This window comes from Tachypleus tridentatus, chromosome 9, assembly GCF_004210375.1.
Source record: "Tachypleus tridentatus isolate NWPU-2018 chromosome 9, ASM421037v1, whole genome shotgun sequence".
Classification (NCBI taxonomy): Eukaryota; Metazoa; Arthropoda; class Merostomata; order Xiphosura; family Limulidae; genus Tachypleus; species Tachypleus tridentatus.
In genome coordinates, this window is record NC_134833.1 from 161,136,743 (window position 1) to 161,160,842 (window position 24,100).

At 33.0% G+C, this 24,100-nt stretch overlaps 1 protein-coding gene across 20 annotated transcripts in view; it reads right to left on the reverse strand.

Moving 5' to 3' along the window:
• Window positions 1–1,362: 1,362 nt before the first annotated feature.
• Window positions 1,363–24,100, reverse strand: part of LOC143226825 (echinoderm microtubule-associated protein-like 2) — an 85,329-nt gene continuing 62,591 nt past the window's right edge. For 15 of the 20 annotated variants that reach the window (XM_076458281.1, XM_076458284.1, XM_076458270.1 and 12 more), the window contains 12 exons: window positions 23,526–23,660; window positions 22,618–22,717; window positions 21,773–21,930; window positions 21,179–21,304; window positions 18,309–18,440; window positions 16,278–16,434; window positions 15,615–15,712; window positions 13,688–13,738; window positions 10,899–10,986; window positions 10,420–10,515; window positions 9,873–10,003; window positions 1,363–5,683 (listed from right to left, as the gene is read on the reverse strand). In XM_076458281.1, coding sequence (XP_076314396.1) covers window positions 5,558–5,683; window positions 9,873–10,003; window positions 10,420–10,515; window positions 10,899–10,986; window positions 13,688–13,738; window positions 15,615–15,712; window positions 16,278–16,434; window positions 18,309–18,440; window positions 21,179–21,304; window positions 21,773–21,930; window positions 22,618–22,717; window positions 23,526–23,660 — 1,398 coding nt within the window. In that variant the 3' untranslated portion in view covers window positions 1,363–5,557. The remainder of the gene's footprint in view (window positions 5,684–9,872; window positions 10,004–10,419; window positions 10,516–10,898; window positions 10,987–13,687; window positions 13,739–15,614; window positions 15,713–16,277; window positions 16,435–18,308; window positions 18,441–21,178; window positions 21,305–21,772; window positions 21,931–22,617; window positions 22,718–23,525; window positions 23,661–24,100) is intronic. The other 5 variants (XM_076458288.1, XM_076458287.1, XM_076458273.1 and 2 more) reach the window with 1 other exon arrangement.

The window sequence follows — 24,100 nt, forward strand, 5'->3', positions numbered from 1 at the left end:
AGAATTGTATTTTCACAAAATAATAATTTTATGCCTCAACAAGAATAGTAAAATATAAGTAGTGCTACAAAAGGTTCTGTTCGTTTGGTTTCAAGAAATTGTAATAAATTTTGACAACTAAAGTACAAGTTTTGTTGTACATTCACTCTAGGCCTGGAATGACCAAGCTTTGTGCGAACTTCAAAAACAAACAAACATTCACTCCAGCACCATCTTGTTACCCGTAAGAGAATTGTTTTTAAAAGGGCTTTTTTTTTTTTTTTTTAAAGTACGCCAGTGAAATCATTTATGTTTTATCTAGATATTAACTATTTATTTTTAAAGAAAAATGCATTTTCTTTTTATGTAAAATCTGTTGAAGGATTTTTGACCATTAGTGATATCACATATTTTCGTAAAGAAAACTAGCCAGTCTTAACAAGTTACAGTTCAAATACCGCTGTAGTACACAGAGTCAGTTTACGGTTCGAGATACACGACGTTGCAAAATTTTCGATAGTACGTGGCTAATATTTCATCTTCGCGTATTTGTTTTTTCATCGATTTATTGTACCATCGAAATTTATTTTCCTTGGATCATGTTCGATTTCACCAATTGTTCATGTCTTTGTTAAACAGCAATTGGTTCAGATATCTTTAACTTTGTAAGAATGTGTGGAAGTTATTTTGTTTGGGATAGGTGTATCCAAGTAGTTACTGTCCCGTACTGTGAACCAAAACCATAAGGTCCATGGTTCGCGTTCTGTTGCTGTAAAATCGTGCGTTTATAGAAGTGACAGCCGGATACCACTAATTGTGGAAAGTGTTGTAATGTCTTCCTTCACTTTTGTGTCAAATCGAAATTAGGGGTGGCTATTGCAGAATAACTCTTGTCATGACATCGAAGATGCACATTTTGAAGGGCAGAGGATAAAGTTTAGAAAAACCATGGTGGCAGGCGGTTCTAGCACCATGCCTAAGTCTGTACACTTGTGTATATAATGTGTTATTGTGTGTCACGTAGTTCCTGCTCAACCGCTGGTGGCACCGACTTTTAAGTAACACCAAACAACTGATCTCGGTCTCAAAATTTGTACACTGATGAATGTTTTTATTCTACTCACTGGTTAACCCGGGGATTGGGCGAAAACACTTTCACGGTGATTCCTCGAAAGTTTTTTTTTTACATTACCGTTCATAACTTAATTAAATAAATTTGTATTATAAATAATAGCACTGGTAATTAAACTGAACTCGTGTAAAGTAGTAGTAAAAGTACTAATTTAGTACCAATTTGTTTTATTATACCGACCTTGTAAATATGAACCATAGGCCCACAGGTTCGATAGTTAATCTCTTAAAGCGCAGGCTGGAAAACAGTTCTGTCAGTAAATAATTTATTTATTAAGTACGTTATTTACATTCAATATTTCATACATAATTTGTTACAATAGTACAAGTTTTACACATTCTATTACAAAAAAGACAAATACATTTTTCTTAATTATATTTTAAACGGACAAAAACAAAACAACAACCTTCAAAAGGTTTTGCTGTAACATTACTTAGCAGTGCTGTTTAGGTTAAGTCCCCATTTAAAGGGTGGCGAATCATTCCTTTCTTACTTCCGAGAGATTTAGTGGTTTAAATAAAAGTTACCTCAATTTCAAAGAGTTATTTAAATCAAGAAACCTGCATAAGAAAATATACTATCCTCACATTTTTCTGTACATTGTTAGTTTTACTTTCGAGATATGAATTACACCGCCATTTATCCGAGGACTTTATATCTGTGCACTGAAGTCTTAACAGAAGCGTAGATCTTCAGTTATTCAAATAAAACGATAAACAAGCGTCAGATGATGTGCTACGTCATGCGGAAACAACTTACAGAAATCTAACTAGGGTTAAATAACCTTCTACTTTAGTCGGGAAAGTGGGCGGCGAGTCTTAACTGGAAGCTATTAGATAAATATAAACTCTGAAAGCTTATTTTACGCTATTCTTAATCTTACGTAAGACTGAAAATTCCAATATGAATATCAAGGAAAACATTTACTGTTCAGTATTTGGATTAAAACCTAATGAATCCAATTCCAACTAAAGCATTTAAACATTAAATATTCTAGTTCCACTAAGTTCTACTTTCTTCTGATACTAGCTTAGTTGAAGTAATAGTTTACTTCATTTTTTTTCTTTCCCAGTAGATGTGACGTAAGAAAATGACGTACAAATCAGATATTAGACTAATTTAAAATATGTAAGCTAAATCGCATTCTCAGCAGACTTTCTCATTTCATATTACTGGTATGAAACTTTTAATTTACACAAAGAACAGAAAAGTAAAATACTGTGTTATAACGCGACGAAAAGTAATTCTTCACTTCTTTTACACAGCTACTTAAACTCAACTATCAAACGCTGTTTCAGGATTTATAATCTTCATGTATGGACAACATGCCGCCCCTTAATGGATCTGAAGTACTCAAGCTAGGCAAGGGGTAAGTGTGTGTGTTTTTTTCTAATAGCAAAGCCACATCGGGCTATCTGTACAGTCCACCGAGGGGAATCGAACCCCTGATTTTAGCGTTGTACATCCGGAGACATACCGCTGTATTAGCGGGGGGGGGGCAAGGGGTAAGAGGCATAACTAAGGTATTACAATGGGGCTCAAGGAAAGTGAGAAACATTTTTTTAATACGAAGTTTTGAATTTAAAACAGTTTCAGAAAACAGGTAATATTTTGAATAATCTAAGATGGATAAATGATTCACAAAATCATTGCACGAGCTGACCTGACCTCATGTTTAATAGGAAAGTTATATATTTTGATATATAGAATCTTACGTAGGTACAATTAAAAAAATCTGGTCTGAAATGTGGCTGTGCAATAACGTAATTATGTTGAAATACACGAATCAGTAATCCAAACTGGTGTTAATTATACAGTTACTAATATTCTTGTGGTATTTCACGTGTTCATATTTATTAATAACAAATTCCTATCTGCTAACAATACTTTTAGGATGGACCTTGCAGTTAACTTCACTAATTTAACAAACAACAACTTTCATAAAAAATGGATAATACTAACAACACTTTCTGCTAAGTGTACAAAATAGTTTTAATTTCTTTTAGTATAAATCCTACCACAGATACGTCACACACTTCAGGAAAACAACAGTAAGATACAGCTCATCTGGACTCACAATATGTTTGACAAAATAACTAAAAAGTTGCAAATGTTTCGGATGCATCAGAAGGTTCATCTGATCAACAGTGACAAGCCACAGCCCTCTAGATCCGTCACCAGAGGGTTCAGCTGATCAACAGTGACAAGTCGTAGATCCACTGGATCCGTCACCAGAGGGTTCAGCTGATCAACAGTGACAAGCCGTAGATACACTGGATCCGTCACCAGAGGGTTCGGCTGATCAACAGTGACAAGCCGTAGATCCACTGGATCTGTCACCAGAGGGTACAGCTGATCAACAGTGACAAGCCACAGCTCCTCTGGATCCGTCACCAGAGGGTTCAGCTGATCAACAGTGACAAGCCACAGCTCCTCTAGATCCGTCACCAGAGGGTTCAGCTGATCAACAGTGACAAGCCGTAGATACACTGGATCCATCAGAAGATTCAGTGAAATAAGTGAAAAGCAGCACCATTCCTATAAACAAATTAAACAGCTAGCTGCAAGTATTTGAGGTGTCATATTTATGATCAAAGACGTTTTTGAAATTCTGGTATGAAAAAGCCACAAGAATCTATTTAAAGAAACACACTACAAAATGTTATCACATTACTAATACCAGACTTCAAAAACTATAAAATATTTTATGTCCTTCATGTAAGTGTTTCTACAAATAAGTAATATTAACCATATAATGTTTTCAAATTACCATCTCTTATAACAAAAAGTTAAATGTTTTCTCTCCTTGACCTTAAGCTATTTTATCAGTAACATTTTGTTCAAAACTACAAATTCTTTCAGTTTTGAAATTTAATTCAAACATTTGAAATATTTTAGAACAACACATACAACATAATAAATTCTGTTTTTACCAATAATCTTGACCTCTGATAAATTTTTACAAATTAAAACTTAAGTAAAAACAGTAGCAGTACAATAAATTCTCACAACTATCAGTTAAGATACACAAGTGCACTCTTGAAGCACACTATGTTTGACCTAAAAAAACTCAACTATATCAAATCTCATTAAATTCTGCATGCACTGCTTGTGGTACATGTGATACACTCACAAATCTAGTAATCAGAGTATATTTTACTATTAGAGTTAACACAACAGTACATTTTAAGAGTTTCTATACAATTATTGACCTATGTGAAGAAAATTTTACAAGATTACTGGAGTAGCAAACATCAGTATTTCAAATACAAATGTTTACTTCATGATCAAATATACATATAAAAAAAAACAAAAAAAACTTAGTTTCTTCTTGTAGTGGAATGAAAATCGACACTCTAGTAAATAGAATTCCAGAAGTCCAGCCAATAAAAATGTTCGAATCGTCAAGGCTCACCCTTGTTAATCTGAAGTTTAAATATAAAAACTGTGTGGTTCATACACAGCTGAACTGCCACAAAAAGGTCACTTTCGTTCAAACATTCTTTCCAGTCTTAAAACAGAGTTCATTGACAGCTGGGTTTTAGATTTCACGTATTACTTTCTCACACCAAAAGTTAAAGAATAAGAAAACTTTGAGATGTGTATTTACAAAAAAGGATATATAAATAAAGCTGCATCATTTTGTATAATAATGATTTTAAAACAAACTGAAGAAACTCAAAATCATCCCTTAAAAATGACCTTACAACAAAATATCAGAATGGATTTACACATCTGCCACTATAAAACTTTGATTATACTAAATCCGTACTTTCCAAGTTACCATGAATGCAACAAACTTTGTGAGACAGAATAACTTCAGTCACTATTCAGATTATAGAATAAACAATATAGATTTGAAACAAGAAGTCTGTTAAAACAATCTGTGTTTAAGTACATCTCAAACATTACTTTCCAAATCAAAATATCCATAATAAAATACTAATTGTACATTTTTAAAAGGAAGTAAACAACCACCTTGTAAATTAATAAGTTAAGACAATGAACCTGTAATGGTCACTAAGTGTTTTAGTAATCAGTCACCATTCCAACACTAGAAAGAAATGAAAGATTAAAAGAACAGTGTTTTGTTACATCTCCCCTAAGTATACCCAAATATTAGCTGTACTAAACCAAGGTGGCTCAAGGTATTTTGTTCAGCACTGTTTTTTAGGCTAAGATTGTTTGCATCATCAGTGTTCTACTCAAAGCTTTTAAGATTTCAGAAGTGTTTGCTATTTAAAATGTAAGATAGAATATTCTAGTTTCTACCATCAGATGGCACTGTGAAACCTTACAGTAATATTGAATGTAATATACTGAATCAAAAGTGCATTAAACAATAAAGAAAAGCTGTTAGTGTTACGAATGTTGACACCAGTGTTACAACAGACAAACAGATCTCCGCACAGTTGAACACTTCTGTCTGCAAGTGTATTTCAAGTCCTAGCAGACTGACCACTGCATGATGCTGCAGTCTCTTCCTCCAAGGCTGACAACTCGGGTGTCGTCGGGGAGAAAACTCACTGCTGTGACATGACTGCTGTGTCCACTGTACATGTGATGAAGGCTCTAGATAAGTTTAGAGAGAATACTGGTGTAAAATAACCTCAATCATATTCACTGGTGCAGCTTACAAATAAAATATTAAGAATTATATTAACAAACACTGTTTCTTACAAATAGTTTAGCAAATTAAAGTTCACTGTATAGCAATAATAAAGTTTTTTTACTCAAGCAAAACTAACAATAAAGGTACTTGTGATCACTAGAAATAAATAAAATGTAATGTTTACTCTCCAAGTACAAAAATTTAAGTCTATGCTAGTATATACAAGATCCATAACATGATGTTTTGGGACAATATGGACTTAATGATCCATCTTGGCTGTCCCATACTCTAAACTAAATTAAAACTTAAAGCCAGCCCTTATCATTCACATATCTATCAAGCTCTTTTAAACTCCAAAGTTACTGTTTCTACAACACCTTAAGGCAACCCATTCGAAAGGCCAACAATTTTATTAGAAAAATAAAACTCTTAGCTGAAGATGATTCCTACCCTACTTAAATTTGTGTCCCCTCGACCTACTATTCTCACAGTTAAATATGAAGATAATACATCAATACTATTAATTTATTTACATAAGTACCTCAGTCAAATTCCCCTAAATTTTTTTTTTAAGAGAATAATTTCAAAGATTTCAGCCTCTCCTCATATGACAACCCCTCCATCCCAAGTACCACTCTAGTAATCGTTCTCTGAACCACTTCCAATAATTCAATATCCTTCTGAGGTAAGGAGTTCAAGACTCAACACAATATTCCAGATGTAATCTAACCAGTGACCTATACAATGAAATTGTAACCTCTTTAGACTTGTATTCAATATTTCAGCAGATACAAACTAAAATCCTGTTTGCTCTACCCTACCAGTAGTGTGCTTTTTGCTGACAATTCAAATTATGATAACCCACATGCATTATCTTGCATTTATTATAATCAAAACCCACCTGCCATTTATTTGCTAAACTCACTAAATGATCAAAATCCTTTTACAAATAAGCTATATCCTCCTCATAGCCAGCCACACCCAAAAACTTAATAAATTAGATAAATCTGTACATGATATTGACCATTTATTCATCTATGGCATTAATTTAAAAAAAAAAAAAAGCAACAGTTCCACAGATTGAGCCCTGAGGTACCCCACTTGTGACATTAATCCAGTTTGACTGAACTCTATTTGTAACAACCAATTGTTTTCTCACATCCAGCCACTCTTCTATCCAATTTGCTAACTTTTCCCCCACACTTACAGAAACAGTTTTTTAAAAGCCTTTTATGTGGCACCTTGTGAAATGCTTTCTGAAAATGTGGACCCTTGCGAAATGCTTTCTGAAAATGTGGCACCTTGTGAAATGCTTTCTGAAAATGTGGCACCTTGTGAAATGCTTTCTGAAAATGTGGCACCTTGTGAAATGCTTTCTGAAAATGTGGCACCTTGCGAAATGCTTTCTGAAAATGTGGCACCCTAAATGCTTTCTGAAAATGTGGCACCTTGCGAAATGCTTTCTGAAAATGTGGCACCTTGCGAAATGCTTTCTGAAAATGTGGCACCTAGCGAAATGCTTTCTGAAAATGTGGCACCTAGCGAAATGCTTTCTGAAAATGTGGCACCTTGTGAAATGCTTTCTGAAAATCCAGATACACCTTTATGCTCATCTACATAAACATCATCCTTTTCAAAGAATGTAAATAGATTATGATGCAAGGCAAGATTTTCCCTTAGTGAAACCATGTTGACTAACCAATAAAATTCCAAACTTTGTCAAATGACTTTGCAAAACCTCTTAACAGACTTTCCAAATATTTTCCCACAACTGATGCAAGACTAATGGGTCTATAATTACTGGGATAATTTTTTTATTACCTTCCTTGAAAAGAGGAGTTACATTAGCCAACTTCCAATCCTCTGGTACCTGCCCACTGTTCAAGGACTGACAAAAATCAGAAGTGGCTCACATATCCAGTTCTTAAATTCATTCAAATATCTTGGGGAAGTATTATCAAGCCCAGGAGCCTTATTTTTTTCAGCTTCCCAATTTTTTCTTAACCAGCTCAGAACTAATGTAACCTTGTTTGATCTTGTTTTCATTTATCAACTGTTTGAGATATGGAATACTGGTTAAATCTTAGTTAGTAAAACTGAAGGAAAAGCAAAATTTAATAACTCAATCACCTCATAACCATCTGATACTAGTCTTCCTTTATCACCCCTCAAGAGTCCTACCCCATTCTAATATCTTGTTTTCCCTACTTTTAATTTAACTGTTAATTTTTAGAATTTCAACCAACCTTTTATATCTCATAACTTCATGTTTCACCAACTTTCTTGATATTCTATAACCTTCTAAGTCTCTTTCATACCAGTCAATTTAATGTTTTTTAAATTTGTTTTTCTTCAATTTGATAACTTAAACTCTTTGAAAGCCAACCTGGTACTCAACATGCAGCTTTTTCTTTCTATAGAGTACATATTTACCTTGATTATTTAAATATTTTCCACATCTGATCAATGTCCCCAAATAACTCAACTGTCCACTATAAATCAGAATTCTTGTTACATCCCTTCAAAATTTGTAACCAAAATACCATCATTCCTTATCTCCATATGCAGAAAAATATCAAATCTAATACGGAAACGATCACTTATACCCAGATGTTCTCCATTTTTCATCCAACTGATCATTTCTGTATGTGAACTTAAGAATAAAGTTAAAATAACATTATTTGTAGAAAGTTCCTTGATTAAGTAGTGAAGAAAATCATCCTGAATAGTTTTGAAAACCTCATGGTCTGACTCTAGCATTTCCCAATCTTTATGCCTGAAATTAAAAATCACTTATAATTAGGATTCACTAACAGTCGATACCTTAACCTCATTGTAAAATTTTCTTACTAATTTCATCAGTGCCATCTGGTGGCATGTAACAAATTACCACTAAAAGCATTTTCTCTTTATATCAACTGATATAAACCCAAATGGATTCTATCTCCTTGATATTATCTTTAATATCCTCAACTTCAACAGGATATAACTCACACTTTACATACAAAGCTACTATACAAAGCATATATCAACTGATATAAACCCAAATGGATTCAATCTCCTTGATATTATCTTTAATATCCTCAACTTCAACAGGACATAACTCACACTCTACATACAAAGTTACTATCCCCTTTAATACTCTATCCTCATCAAATAACCTGTAACCCTGTATTTCAAAGAAATTTCTTTCCACAAAATCACATAATGTTTAAGTTATTCCCATTATTTGAAATCATCCATTCCTACTGATGCTGTAAGGTCATCTATTTTATTTCTTATACACTTAGCATTACAACAGTAACGATCAAGCCTATCCTTATAACTACTTCTATACTCATTTTCTACACTAAAAACTTTTCTTTTAATTCCTTTTGTCTTTACAGTTCCCTGGCCCTCATCATTGTTTGGTCTTAGTTTAAAATTTTTCTTACAGCTGAGTTGATGAGCCAGCCTCTATTCAATTTAAATGAAAACCATTCATTCAAAAAACCTCTTCTCTTCCACTGACCTGAACCCGCAAGTACAACCAGCCTTGTACTATTTTTTCAACCTTACATACTAACCTAAGGCTAACGTTTAGTCCTAGTGACCTACTTACTTCATCCTCACAATTAATTTTGGGCAGTATCCCTGATAAAATTACGTTATGGTCTATTTCTTTATATGCCTTTATTAACCATTTGTACTTAGTAATTAGTCCCTCTGACTTACCCTTCCGTACATCCTTAGCCCCTACATGTACCACACATCTTCTAGCCTGCATTCATTATCCTTCCTCCTCTGTTAGTCATATCCTCCACCCATGCTCATGAGTAGCATAATCTTATTCTTATCTCCCTATATATCCTACAGACTATCCTATCCATATGTCTTGTCAAGGAATCACCTAAAACCTCCATATTATTTAACCATTTTGCTTTCCTTTCCTGTAATAGTTTCTCATTTGCAGAAACCAAGGGCTGAAATTTGTCGTTTAACAGAATAGATTCATTATAACTAAATTCACTTCTTTTCACTCTAATAGTACTCTAACTTTCTGAATGTCACCATTATATACAGTTAAGACTGCTGTGTCAGATCCATACTGTCTGTTTAATTTATGGATATAAATATTATAAAAAGATATTTCACATTCTTAACGCTTACCTTAGGCTGACAAGCAGGAAATAAGAAAAGTTTCACTTTTCCAAAGTCGTCACCTGTCACTAACAATTTCTTATTGTGGGATCTGTCACAAGTGTTGATGTCTGATCCATCAGCAGTCTCAGGCCACACTCCTGTCAACCGTTAATATTTTTTCATAAAACATGTCTTAATTCAACAGAATAATCCCAAAGTTAATAGCAAGCTAATTTGTATTACATTCTGTTAAACTGAACAAAAACTTGTTTTGAAATTGACCTCAAAAGAACTAATAATTACTGGTATTTTAAATAAAAAGCTGAAACTGGTAAAATACAACAGCTATGTCTTTTAAAGTTCTCATTATATAAACTTTTCTCATCACTTACGTGACAAAAAATCAAAAACAGAAGATTATTACAAAAGACAGTTGCCTAGAGGTTTTCAATACTGATAAACTTCATCTTTGTTTCACAAGCAGAAGTAAAAGACCTACACATGAAATAAAAGTTTCCCAGGATGTTGCTATCTATAATAAAAATTTCTAAAACAGTACAAAATGTAAGCTCACCTAAGACATTAAACCCAAGAGTGCAAGTCTGCGTTTCCCACGTGATGTCTCGGACTACAGCCATGTCTGTGACTTGTCTACAAATGGAGGCATTCCCTGAAAAACAAGGACAAATCGAGTGCTTATTTCAAAATGGATGTAACAATACACATCATTTGTATAATGTTTTAGTATTTTGTATAGATACAAGTACTTTATCTCTGACACACACACAAAGTAGCTACTGTAGCTGTTCTTCCATAACATTAAAGCTGTTTAAATATAGTTTTCTTTAATACATATAAACATGACTCAGTTTAAAAGTGGGACAACAAACCTATTAAAACATGGTATAGCTCAAACACTGTAGAAAAAAACACTATACAGTTAAACTATTTCAATGCTCTACAGCAGGAAAACACTTAATAGAGGTATATGTAAATAGCACTAAAAAAAAACATGACCAACTCACTGGTCTTGAAATCAAAACTGAAACTCACAAAATAAAAGTTCATGGTCTCCTGATGTTGTCTGGATGTAGGTACTATTTTCAGACCAATCAAAGTGGGTTAGATAGCTTGAGTGACCCTGTTGGTAGGGAAACAAAAGGTCAAAGTATTAGTATAAGTGAAAGAATAATAATAAAAGAACTATTTTAGAGCTTTGGTAACAAGTAAATGACAGTAGTGATCCTTATAGATTCACAAGAACAGAAATGATTGGTTAACAATATTGTCTGCAACATTTAACTTTCAGCTAAATTTGTACAAAAAAAACCAAACAAAAATCTATTAAAATAAATTAGTTGAACATGTACTCGGTTTGAGAAAGTAGATTTCTAACTTCCGGCAAGATCAAAATAATAATACATAAAAATGCATGAAGAAAAATTAAAAACATTAGTAGGCTTATCACCAGGGTTTGAAAAGTACTGGAGTTTAGGTTACTAGAAGACTTCCTGTTCGAATGTTCTTCAGTGAAAATATTATACCTAAAAACATATAAATACTGAAGGATAACATTTCTATAATTATATTTAAGGCAAGATGAAAATTCTGAAAGATATCAGATATTTTAACTGTAGAATATTAATAGGTAGTAAAGAAAAACATTATTGAATCTAAATCATATTACTAGATTAATGTTAGTAATTTAATTTTTTAATAACAGTTTCTCTAAACTGTAAACACTTTAGAGAAAAACTGAATAACTGGAAACTATTTTCACAAATTAAGAAATACAACACAGAATAGTTTAGTTTTGTGTTAGCTTAGTTATTAGGAAGTGAAAATAATTAACAATTTCATGAAAATTATGTTCAGTTTGAACTAAAGATTTAATAAAACTCAAACAATATTATAAAGCACTGGTAGTGACTCTGTTTGCTATTCACTTTTTGTTTTGCTGTATATCTTGGAATGTTTAGTTACAGTACATTCTTGGAAAGTAGCATATTTAAAATGTTGTTCAGATAACTTTGTTTCATTAATAAGTAGCAATAAAAATACAGCTGACTCAAATATCCAGGGTAAAAAGGAAGAGATAATATAAAATGCACAAGAAAACAGTTATGTACCCCTATACATTGCTAAGAAAAGTGAAAGAAGTTGAGAAATGGACTTTTAGTTTGTTTGTTTGAATTTCATGCAAAGCTACACAAGAGCTATGTATGCTAGCCATCCCTAATTTATCAGTGTAAGACTAGAGGGATGGCAGTCATTACCACTCACTGCCAACTCTTGAACTACTATTTTTACCAATGAAGTGTGGAATTGACCATCAATTTATAAAGCTTCCACAGCTGAAAGGGCGAGTATGTTTGGTATAACGGGGATTTGAAACAGTGATTCTCAGATTGCAAGTCCAGTGCCTCAACCACCTGGCCCTGCCAGGACTTTTACATAATAGACATTAAAATGTTATGCACACAGTGATAGGCTTTCACTAAAAAAAACATTTAATGTATTTCGCTTTTAGTTTCATGTACATCTTTCCTGAATTGCACAGTGCAACTGAAGTACATCCCACTGTCAAACTTTAACTTTTTTCAATAACTGAGTTTTTGATGCATTGCCAACACAATTCATTTATGTTTCAACAATTCATTCTCAAGAACATTAATAAATGAAAGAATAAATAACAAAATAAAAGAAATGAATAGTGTACAAAATTAATAGGACCAATAGTGAAAGAAGTTCAGAGTTACACTGCAGCATAACTTATTGAATTACCCACAAACCAGATAATCTGCCCATGGATAAAAGAGCCAACTGTATTTATTTGTATTCGAATGTTTTATTTATAAAATACATTCTCTGTGAGACCCACATCAGTAATATTCCACAATTTATAAACTGGAATGTGTTTTATTATTACTAATCATCTATTTTTTAAGAGGTGAAACAAATACTGAACATCCTTTGCAAAAATTAATTTTCAAATTTCTTAAAAAATCTGAAACTGATTATTCTAGGTCCTCTATCTGCAATAGTAAGAACCAATCTCTTAACAACAGTCAGTTTGTTACTTAACAAGTGAGATAACCCAAAGAAAAGAGAACTAAAGATAAAATCAAAGTGAGAGGGAGCATGTTGTTGTTTAGGAAGGTTTAACCACATTTGTAGGATATAGTTAAAAAGAGTCATCTCAAACTAGGTATGTGGTTTATATCATTTCTGAAATTAGGCCAAATTTGCACATGGACTACATGTGCAACCATTCTTGAATTTTGATCTGACAACCTAGAATGAAGGCAGCTATGCAACAGCAGCTCTTAAGCTACTGTAAATCAAATACTGGGATTTCACCATCACTGTTGTAACACACCCAAGATGAAAAGCTTGTTGTTTTCACCCACTAACATACCTGGAAAGAGGACACCATCACATTAAGAACATCATATTCTTATATATTAGAATATAACCATTCTTTTCGTAACTGTGCTATATTACTTTTTAAAATTAATGCATTCCAGGCATACAAATCATAACTATACTAAAGTTTCAGTTACCTTTTACGTTATCTTCTATATTTGACATTTACACTTTAACTGGGAGCCACATTTTCTTACTGCAGTGAAAGGGTTAATAACTTATGCTACTAAATATCATAGGCATGTTACAAAATTGGTGGAAAGTGTCAGTTATCGCTCATGCACATATCATGTCACTAACAACTTCTACAACTACTAAGTTAAGCATGCGGCACTGTTAAAAGCCAAGCAGTGAGCTATCTTCACATAAAAACTACTCTTCATGCACAAGTTAGTGTGCTCCTTAAACTGTCCTACCATTTCTGAACAACTCCAACGCCGTTCTTTGTCTTTTCTTCGGGTGCCAAACTTGGACAATGTATAGAGGAACAGAGCAGTTGAAAGAAGTGTGCATTTTTTTGGTTTATTATTTCTATCAAATAATTCTTACAAGTTTGCAAGAAACATTATCTTTATTTTACATAATTTATAAAAACATTTAAAACATGTTTATTTTTGATAACTGTTTGCAATTTAACAATAAAGTAACAGTAACTAGCTTCACTCCCTACAAAACTCAGTTACTTGTGTATTGTTTATTAGAGAAATGGAGTTATGGAGAAAAATAATGACTTCTAGAATAAATAAATAACAGCATGATTGTCACAAATTACAACTGCTGAACTGTGCATTTTTAGAGTCCTAAAATATTATGTAAGCCAATGAAAAGTAATTCCAAACCTCTACACTTCAATAGAAGTATAAATATTTTTTCATATACTGTAAGAAAGCAACAGAAATTTGGAGTTGCTCAGTATCATAACAGTGTATGCATTGCAGACTTCATCTTATATCAGCTGGTGGAATATATATATACACTCTTTCTCCTGTAGACATGGTTGCAAAGATAGGAAATTAATCTTGTAATGGTTTATGCCTCTTACAGATAAAATTCAAATGGTTTTATTTGATTACTTTCAGTTTGCAAGAAGGGTACTGTGAATCTTGAAACATCACATCAACGTGGTTAATAGCTGTCTACCAGTCAAACTGAGTTTATAAAATGTGCAATTGTTTTTACAATACTGAAGTCTCAAGTTAGTTCAGTGGTGCTGTTCATTTTTAAAAACATTAAACTTATATGGTTTTACAGAATAAAAAAAAGACATTACTCTAAAGATTATTAGAGAGGTTAATTCAAGAAAATAATATGAAATAACAATGAGGAATTACACTTTACCAACACTGTTGTTGTCAAGAATATAAATAGTATCTCAACCATATCACATCTGTTGTATCTCATCTGGCCTTTATTGGATGAAAGGTCTTGTTGATGGTGGATACAGCAGACGTACCACTAGCAACATTATTATACGTTTTTAATTATGCTTCATAGTTCTTCTAACCAATAACTTAATATTACTTAACGAGCAAGGCGAGACATCAAGCATAACATATAGTAAGGTGTAAAATATGTAACCCACACTGCTTCTTATACAGATATTGTTTAAGAACTCTACAGCTAAATAAATATTTTCTGCACTATAATAAATCATTGAGATGGAACTTCTAGTTTAATAATTTACTTAAAAAGTGATCCTTTGACTGCACACTGATGTTTGCAAGTCATACGCTGTATACAGCACTCACAGTTAATCGCTGGTGGACTGAACCCTATATGGTGAATTGGCAGTCAATGGATTAATTAGGTTAATGTACGAAGTAAAACAATGTAAAGATTACTGCAGATAGAATACCTTATCAAGTCCCTCCTAGAAAGTTAGTGATGTTACACCGAGTCCATGATTACATAATTACAGCTTAGTCATGAACAGGTTTGTTGTGTTACATATAGTTCTATATTCTTTATTGAGAGGTTTGCTCTGACCCACTCAGCATTTCTATTTACAAATATTGTAATGTATTTGTATGAAAACTTATAGAAAAAAGTAAGGGTATGCAATTCAAATGGTTTACATGGAAAAATTTAACATTTGAATTTAATTAATGTTATCTCACACAGATTTTTAAAACATATTTCCAAGCAAGAAAAAAACATTTAAATAATCAATAAAAAACATTTAGCAACATTTATATTTCTTTAAGTTTTATAAAGATTCTTCTGAAATCATGTTACAACAAAAGACCTGTTGTATTAAGTTTTCTTATTGTTATCCAGTATGTAAATATTGAGAACAGGAGAATTTTGTTTTACATCAGGACTAATGATGGTGACTGGACTTACTGAACATCGTCCAATTCTGTTATATTTCTTGTAATCTTCTTGAACCTGGTAAATGTACAGGTAGTTGTCATGTGATCCAACAGCCAGGAGTTTACCATCTTTAACAAAATTTGTGAATATTATGAAACAAAAATAACCAATAATATTTGTATTAAGATAATGAACTGATGATATTAGGATTATTAAACACTATTCATCATCTAGTCCCTTGGGAATTTGTTGAGAAAAAGTTGAACAGTATTTCGACCATACCATGTCTGTCGTGTCTCTTTCTCTTGCCAATGGTGCATTTAGTTTGGTACGAGAACCCATCAAGATGGCTGGGACACAACAAAACACAGCTGTGGTCAAAGCACTATTTATATAAACAAACAATCTATTAGAAAAACAAATCCAATTAAGTATAACCATGCTTTGCCAATTAGAAACAAAAGTAAATTCCAACATAATACAAGACAAATATCACAGTAAAACTACTCAAACTTCCAGCCAAAATCTGTCAGGCTAACAAAACACTTTACAAGACCCATAACTCTATCACATATCATATAATGAATCACAGGTTTGTTTTTCTTAATATATTAACTGCACTTAACATATCAAAACTGGAACTAGTTTAAAAAGATAAATTTTTTTACAACTATATCATTATAAGAACTGTACCTGGCGAGAACTTTATACAGTCGATTATCTGATTTATATCAGAATTAGTATTGTACAGTTGTCTAGTAGCACTATCCATAACCATCCAGCGACCAGTCACAGTTGCTAACACAATAATGTTTCCATCAGGTGAGAAACAGGCAGACTGTACTGGTTCCTACAAGAAAGAGAAATCCAACTATTATTAACATTCAGTTTGTTTTGACTTTGTGTTCTGAACAGTGTTGAGTAGCTCCATATCAATTTGAACCTACTCTGAACGAACCTAGAACAGTTAAATTTGACACAGATCTGACAAGTTCTAGTGATGAGGACAGTTCCACGAGCGAGAGTATCAGAACTGTGAGTGATACTGATAGCACCCAGGCCGTTCGAGTCGGTAATACCTCCAGTGGAAGAATGGTAAGCCTAAGTTATGACAACAAATATGGTCTGTATTATTTCATGTGCAATTTTAAGCATCTTGAAACCTGTCTGGTGTTTATACATTATTGGTATCACAGACTGGGTTTTATTTGTTTATACTTTGCTGACAATTGTAACTAATACTTGGCCCTTCCACAATCATTGTACAGAGTATTTACGACTCATAACAAAATGAATTTAAATTATATGTTATGATTCTGTCTATAAAATCAAACTAGATGTAGCAGTCTGAATAGTTAATTTAATATTTACCATAAATGTATGATTAAAATGACATATTCCATATGTTTGTGCAAGGTGTAGGTGTGGTTTATGCAAGCAGATGCCAACCAGGAGAGAGTGCATTTGTTGTTGTTCATACGACAAGATGTCAAACAGATTAAAAGATGAAGAGTGCATTACCCAGACTCGAGACTTTGATGGACATTGCCTGAATATTGATGTATTGGAAGAATCATACTATGAATTTGTTGACCAGTAACCATGTTATCATAAAACAAAGTACCAATATCAAGACAAAAAATAGTCTCACAAAGTATGTAATTAAAAAAAAGCACCGATAGATTAACACAAAACACCAGCACTAAAAGGAACACAATGGTCGGTGTGCAATGAAGCGTGTTTGGCAACTATTACGTCATAGTTGTAAAACATCACAGAAACAGCTGAACAACCGAGAGGAACTTGAGTTCGAGGATCTGCATATTTTGTTTCATTTTTTACTCAAAAACTAAATATTTAAAAATATGGCAACCACACAGGAATTATACCTAACCAAAGTATAGTTTCTAAGGCAATTATTAAATTTGTTGAAAATTCACCTTTGAGCACCAACCAACTTGCGAGTCTATGATTTTATTACTAATAAAGCGTCTGGTTTTCTGATTCACACACACTCAAAAACATAATTAAACTAAAATACAGTCAGTATTGAAATGATTTCATTAGTTACTGCTAAGGTGTCATATATATGTATGTATGTATTACATAAAAAAAATTGTTTTGTTTTTTTCTCGTAATGTCTTTCCTCCCGATTACATGTTGTAACAGGCAAAAACATAAGACTTCACAATAAGATTCAAATACACACTACAGAGGTAATGAACAGTGAGAAACAACAAAGGGTACTTGCCACTTAATAATTGTAACACTTAAGTATTAACCATCCCATTACAAGATTTAAAGTAATAAAACTTCTATACATGATGCTACCTTGTGCATGTTATATCACACCACTAGTCAAGTCCTTTACATAAGATATTTCACTTTGTGAGAACAACTCCTACAATATTCTTACAATTTTAAAATTTTAAAGTTAATGAACTTTTCAAGCAAATGTGATTAAAATGTAGAATACAGTGGAAAAATAAAAAGGTATTACATTAAAATGTTTCTTATAAACACATTTATCTTTATTAAACAATTAAAGAAGATGAAATTTCAACAAATTAGACACCCAAAACACCACACATTTAAGCCTAAAAAGATACAAACTTCAGTTCAAAAGTACAGAAGAAACTAAGTATTATTGGACATACGATGAGTGCTACATTAGTGATGCACAATAAGCACCTAGTTTTAATCTTGTTACAGATGTAAACTTACCCTGATGTCTATACTCCATACTACTGAATGAGACATACTGTCCCAAAGGTGCACATTACCATCATATCCCCCACTTAGAAACTGGTTTTGTGTTGGGTGAATGGCAAGACCCCACAACTCCTCTGTATGACCCTGAAAGTATAGGTTGAATCCAATAGTTAATAGCTGGCAAAAGTTTAATTTTATGTACAGGGTGAGGCAAAAGTTACTATATCATTGGTACTAAAGAAAATATTACCAAGAGAACTGAAACCACTTTAATTGTTTCAGAGTAAAACAACAGAAATTCTACACTAAAGCTCTATACAGACACTCATATTTCATCACATGTATATAATAACTATTCAACACATTTCTAAGTCTATCATTATTTTATTATTATTATCAGTTGTTCATATACAAACATTAACAAACAATCTTAAAATTACAAAACAGCTGGGACAATCATACAATACTAACAGTCAACAAACTAATTAGAGCCAAACAGGTTTTCTTCCCCGAAATCATGAGTATAAGAAGTTAATTCTAAACTGATATGGAGACCAATAACACTATAACCATCAAAACAAACAAGGCTCTCAATTGTTCAATGTTTAAAAATCCTCCATGGATATAGTGGGTCAAAGTATGCTTGCTAAGATATCTTACAAACAATAAAAAAAATTATTAAACTTAATTTCAACTTATGCCAATCAACTTGGTATTAACATACAGGTTTATTACTATTACATGTTTCGATTTCTTCATTGGAACATAACATTTGAATAAATTCTCAGTCGTCACTTTCCTACATCACGTAAGAGTCTAAATAGAAGAATTTGGAGTAGAAAACTTTCTCTTAAAGTATTTGTAACATTTCACTGTATTTATTTTAATAACTGAAATATATATAATCACAAAAAGTCCAAGATGTGGCACATGCATGCAGTAAGGATAAATGTGGTGCACACTTAATAAAGGTATGACAGTTAAGGTATAACAGAAGTTACAGAATAAACAATGACAAAGAATAAAAAGTATATCAAGAATAAACCAACGTTGAACAGGCTGAGTCTGTATGGTTAAAGTAGAGAAAAGTTAAACAGACTGCTGTGTCTGTATGGTTAAAGTAGAGAAAAGTTAAACAGACTGCTGTGTCTGTATGGTTAAAGTAGAGAAAAGTTAAACAGGCTGCTGTGTCTGTATGGTCAAAGTAGAGAAAAGTTAAACAGGCTGCTGTGTCTGTATGGTCAAAGTAGAGAAAAGTTGAACAGGCTGCTGTGTCTGTATGGTCAAAGTAGAGAAACGTTGAACAGGCTGTGTCTGTATGGTCAAAGTAGAGAAACGTTGAACAGGCTGTGTCTGTATGGTCAAAGTAGAGAAACGTTAAACAGGCTGTGTCTGTATGGTCAAAGTAGAAAAACGTTAAACAGGCTGCTGTGTCTGTATGGTCAAAGTAGAGAAAAGTTAAACAGGCTGCTGTGTCTGTATGGTCAAAGTAGAGAAAAGTTAAACAGGCTGCTGTGTCTGTATGGTCAAAGTAGAGAAAAGTTAAACAGGCTGTGTCTGTATGGTCAAAGTAGAGAAAAGTTGAACAGGCTGCTGTGTCTGTATGGTCAAAGTAGAGAAAAAAAGTTGAACAGGCTGCTGTGTCTGTATGGTCAAAGTAGAGAAAAGTTGAACAGGCTGCTGTGTCTGTATGGTCAAAGTAGAGAAAAGTTGAACAGGCTGCTGTGTCTGTATGGTCAAAGTAGAGAAAAGTTGAACAGGCTGCTGTGTCTGTATGGTCAAAGTAGAGAAAAGTTGAACAGGCTGCTGTGTCTGTATGGTCAAAGTAGAGAAAAGTTGAACAGGCTGCTGTGTCTGTATGGTCAAAGTAGAGAAAAGTTGAACAGGCTGCTGTGTCTGTATGGTCAAAGTAGAGAAAAGTTGAACAGGCTGCTGTGTCTGTATGGTCAAAGTAGAGAAAAGTTGAACAGGCTGCTGTGTCTGTATGGTCAAAGTAGAGAAAAGTTGAACAGGCTGCTGTGTCTGTATGGTCAAAGTAGAGAAACGTTGAACAGGCTGTGTCTGTATGGTCAAAGTAGAGAAACGTTGAACAGGCTGTGTCTGTATGGTCAAAGTAGAGAAACGTTAAACAGGCTGTGTCTGTATGGTCAAAGTAGAGAAACGTTAAACAGGCTGTGTCTGTATGGTCAAAGTAGAGAAACGTTAAACAGGCTGTGTCTGTATGGTCAAAGTAGAGAAACGTTAAACAGGCTGTGTCTGTATGGTCAAAGTAGAGAAACGTTAAACAGGCTGTGTCTGTATGGTCAAAGTAGAGAAACGTTGAACAGGCTGTGTCTGTATGGTCAAAGTAGAGAAACGTTGAACAGGCTGTGTCTGTATGGTTAAAGTAGAGAAAAGTTAAACAGGCTGTGTCTGTATGGTTAAAGTAGAGAAAAGTTGAACAGGCTGTGTCTGTATGGTTAAAGTAGAGAAAAGTTAAACAGGCTGTGTCTGTATGGTTAAAGTAGAGAAAAGTTAAACAGGCTGTACAAATGCAGTATGAAAACTATTGATATGGTATTTATTTTAAATATTAGCACAAAAATCACCTTTCATTCAAATTAGCCACTGTCAGATTCAGACAAATCTTTACTAAAAATACTTAAAAGTCTGATCCTTAGGGAAAAGGACTTGTAATTTTTACAAAAAGCTCAACACATTTTGTGCTTGCAAGCTGGTCAAAAACTGAGCCTTTGTAAGGAGCTAACAAAGGAATTTAATGATATGGTTCCTTTGACATTCCAAATTATGAAATCATCTTGTTACACATCACTGATTTAGTAAAAAGAGTGGAAAAATATTATCAAAACATATCTGTACAACAGTGGAGAATCAAAACATACCTGTACAACAGTGGAGAAGTTCAACATTAACGTGCCTTGCAACACACAGTTCTTTGTGGTCCCTACTAGCAACATGCTTCCTTTGCCCTGGGTAAGGGTTCTGATACCCCCTGATGCATCTGGTAACTGGAAAATTTTAGAGTTGTTAAAATAAACCAGATAAATACAGTTTTTAATGTTCTGAGAAAGAAACCTTAAAGCCACAGTTGAAAGGTTTACAAAATATAGATATGTACTTATGTAATATTATAGATCAGCAAAAAACGTTAAGAGCACAAAGTTGTGAAGAAGTACAAATGGAAAGTAACATTCCTTCTGAGTTTGCTCACATATTACCAGAATAAACTTTGAAGATAAACTGTTTCCTCTATTAGTGTGTATTTCCTCACAACATCCTAGTTCAATGACTTTTAATGATTTTAAAATTTAGTTACAGTTTTAGAATTACAATTAAAGATCATCTTATTGTATCAGATGAGACAAATGTACCAAATATATAACAATTTACTAAACTAATATAAGCAAGGACAATACACGGATATTACATTGTTTGAGTTAAACAGTAATAAATACAATAATTGAAGTTTTTGTCACCTTGGCTTCTCTTCCCGTCCTCGTACACGAATCATCCCATTCGATAATTCGTCTGTCTTTTCCACCTCCACTAACAAATGTTCCATCTTTCATGACACAGAGAGAAAACACTGGTCCTTCATGTGCACCATAAAGGGTTCGTGTTTGCCGATTACTTCCTGCAGAAATAAAGCCCGTTCCTTTTAACTTTCTAATTCAAGACGTCTTGCTCGCTTTTCATTATTCATCAAAAGGCATAATGTTAAATAATAGTAGTACATGGCTTACTGTTATTTAAAACATTTGTATAAAAGTGGGAAATCATATTTCACAACTGTTGAAAATACATTCAAGTCCATTGACTTCACAGTTTAAATAGTGGTATAACTAGTTTTCTTTCTTGCATAGTTGAAATTGATACCATACTAACTTAAATAAAGTTTCAGAAGTAAAAGTGTTGGGATTCTATTTCAACAATTTGGTAACCCTAACAAACAATATTAAATTGATTTATTTAATTAAATCCTCAAAAACAGATATCACAAAATAGTGACAGTCAATAACATAACATGCTGCATTTGTTTTGTGTGTGAAATTTTGCAGAACCGTTTATACTATCATAACTGAAGTTTTTAATATTAAGACATATATCAGCTTTTATTCTATAAAAACGTAAATGTTCATAGCTAGCTGTCGTCACTCAAAATAAGTTTTTCTATTTTTGTTTAAGTTTCCTGTATTTTTCACATATACATGAGAGGTTATTTCTAGTATAAAAATGCAATACATGTTTGGCAGAAGTGAAACCTAAACCTACAAAAGTAAGGTCTATACAACATGCAGACCAACAGAAGGACAAGAGTTACCTCTGGACCACACAATGATGTTTCCATTAGAGTCTCCGGTCAACAGATCACCAACATCAGTGAAAGCCATACACAGGACATATTTGGGCTTGTCTTGTTTCTATGAAGTTAAAACAACTATAAACATAAAATGTTCACATTTAGCAGAATCTCTTCTAACACAAGTGAATACAAACTCATTCTAAAGGATCTGCTGAAGTGAGAACCATAAAACAAAAAGAAGAAACCACTCACTGCACCATCATTTTTCCATTACTTGCCAGTTGGTCATTCATGCCAGCTGTTACATTACTTTACAAATATTCAGACCATTTATTCCAAGTCCTGCTCTACCACTAAAACAAGAATCAGAGAAGAATCTGAGACAAGAATAAGAAAAATTTATTAATGAAGTGCAAATCTCTAAGAAAATAAAAATTATTGCAACCAATATAACTGACGTAGCAGCTACAACTCTTAACAAATAACCAAACAAAAACAATTATATATATCATAGGTGTGTGCATAACAATCTACAAGATAGATTTAATGTAACAAAATAAGTTTCACACTGTTAGTTACATGTTAAATAAGAAATATTTTATAGAAACCCAAAACCACTTTTTCTATCCATAGCTAGTAAAAACATCATAAAATGTAAACTCAGAAATAAAAGAATATGTTATTTAAAAATAACAAAAAACTTGAGAACTGACAACAGAATTTTTGATAATTCTAAATATATATTTACTCATTTTAAATTACATTAATATTCTAAACTGTAATCTGCTATTTCAAATGATGAAACTGTTATATAAAAATGTCACACACAAAAAAAGTCTAAAATAATTTAAGTCAAATTACTCTTGCACCAAAACAAAGGTTAAAGTTCATGTCAATATGTAAATGGAGTGTCAAAAAAAAATCACCTCAAAAAGTCCTAGTTTCTTAACCAGAGTTCCACATTCTAGGCCCCAGAAGTGGATGTGTCCTTTCCCTAATGTCACTAGTGCATAACGATCCATAGGATGAAACTCTGCAGCCAACACGGTGTCCGAAGAACTCTGAAAATTAAGGAAATTTAGAGTTTTATCTCCGAGCTCCATTTTCCTCAGTGTTCTAAGAATCTTAAACAACCCTGAAGTAAATATAATTTATACCATATGATTCAGCAAATGGAATGGCACAGAAAATAATTGTCAGTGGTAGGAATTAAGGTGTTCTTAATCTACATTGTAGCAGTATAACCAAGATCAATTACAGTCATGAAATACTTAAGAATATCGTTTTCAGAGGTGAAGACAAAACCAAACTAGAGGGGCAATTGGTAGACCATATACCTCCATCACCCACCACTATCAAAAGATAAGAGAATGTGAGGGTGGGTACATCGCTATCAGCAGACAAAGACCATTTTTGGCTATGCAATGAGGAATTATATTCTACACATATCCAACAAGTTTTATCAAAATTTGATCTGAACAAAACAATCTCTGTCCACCTT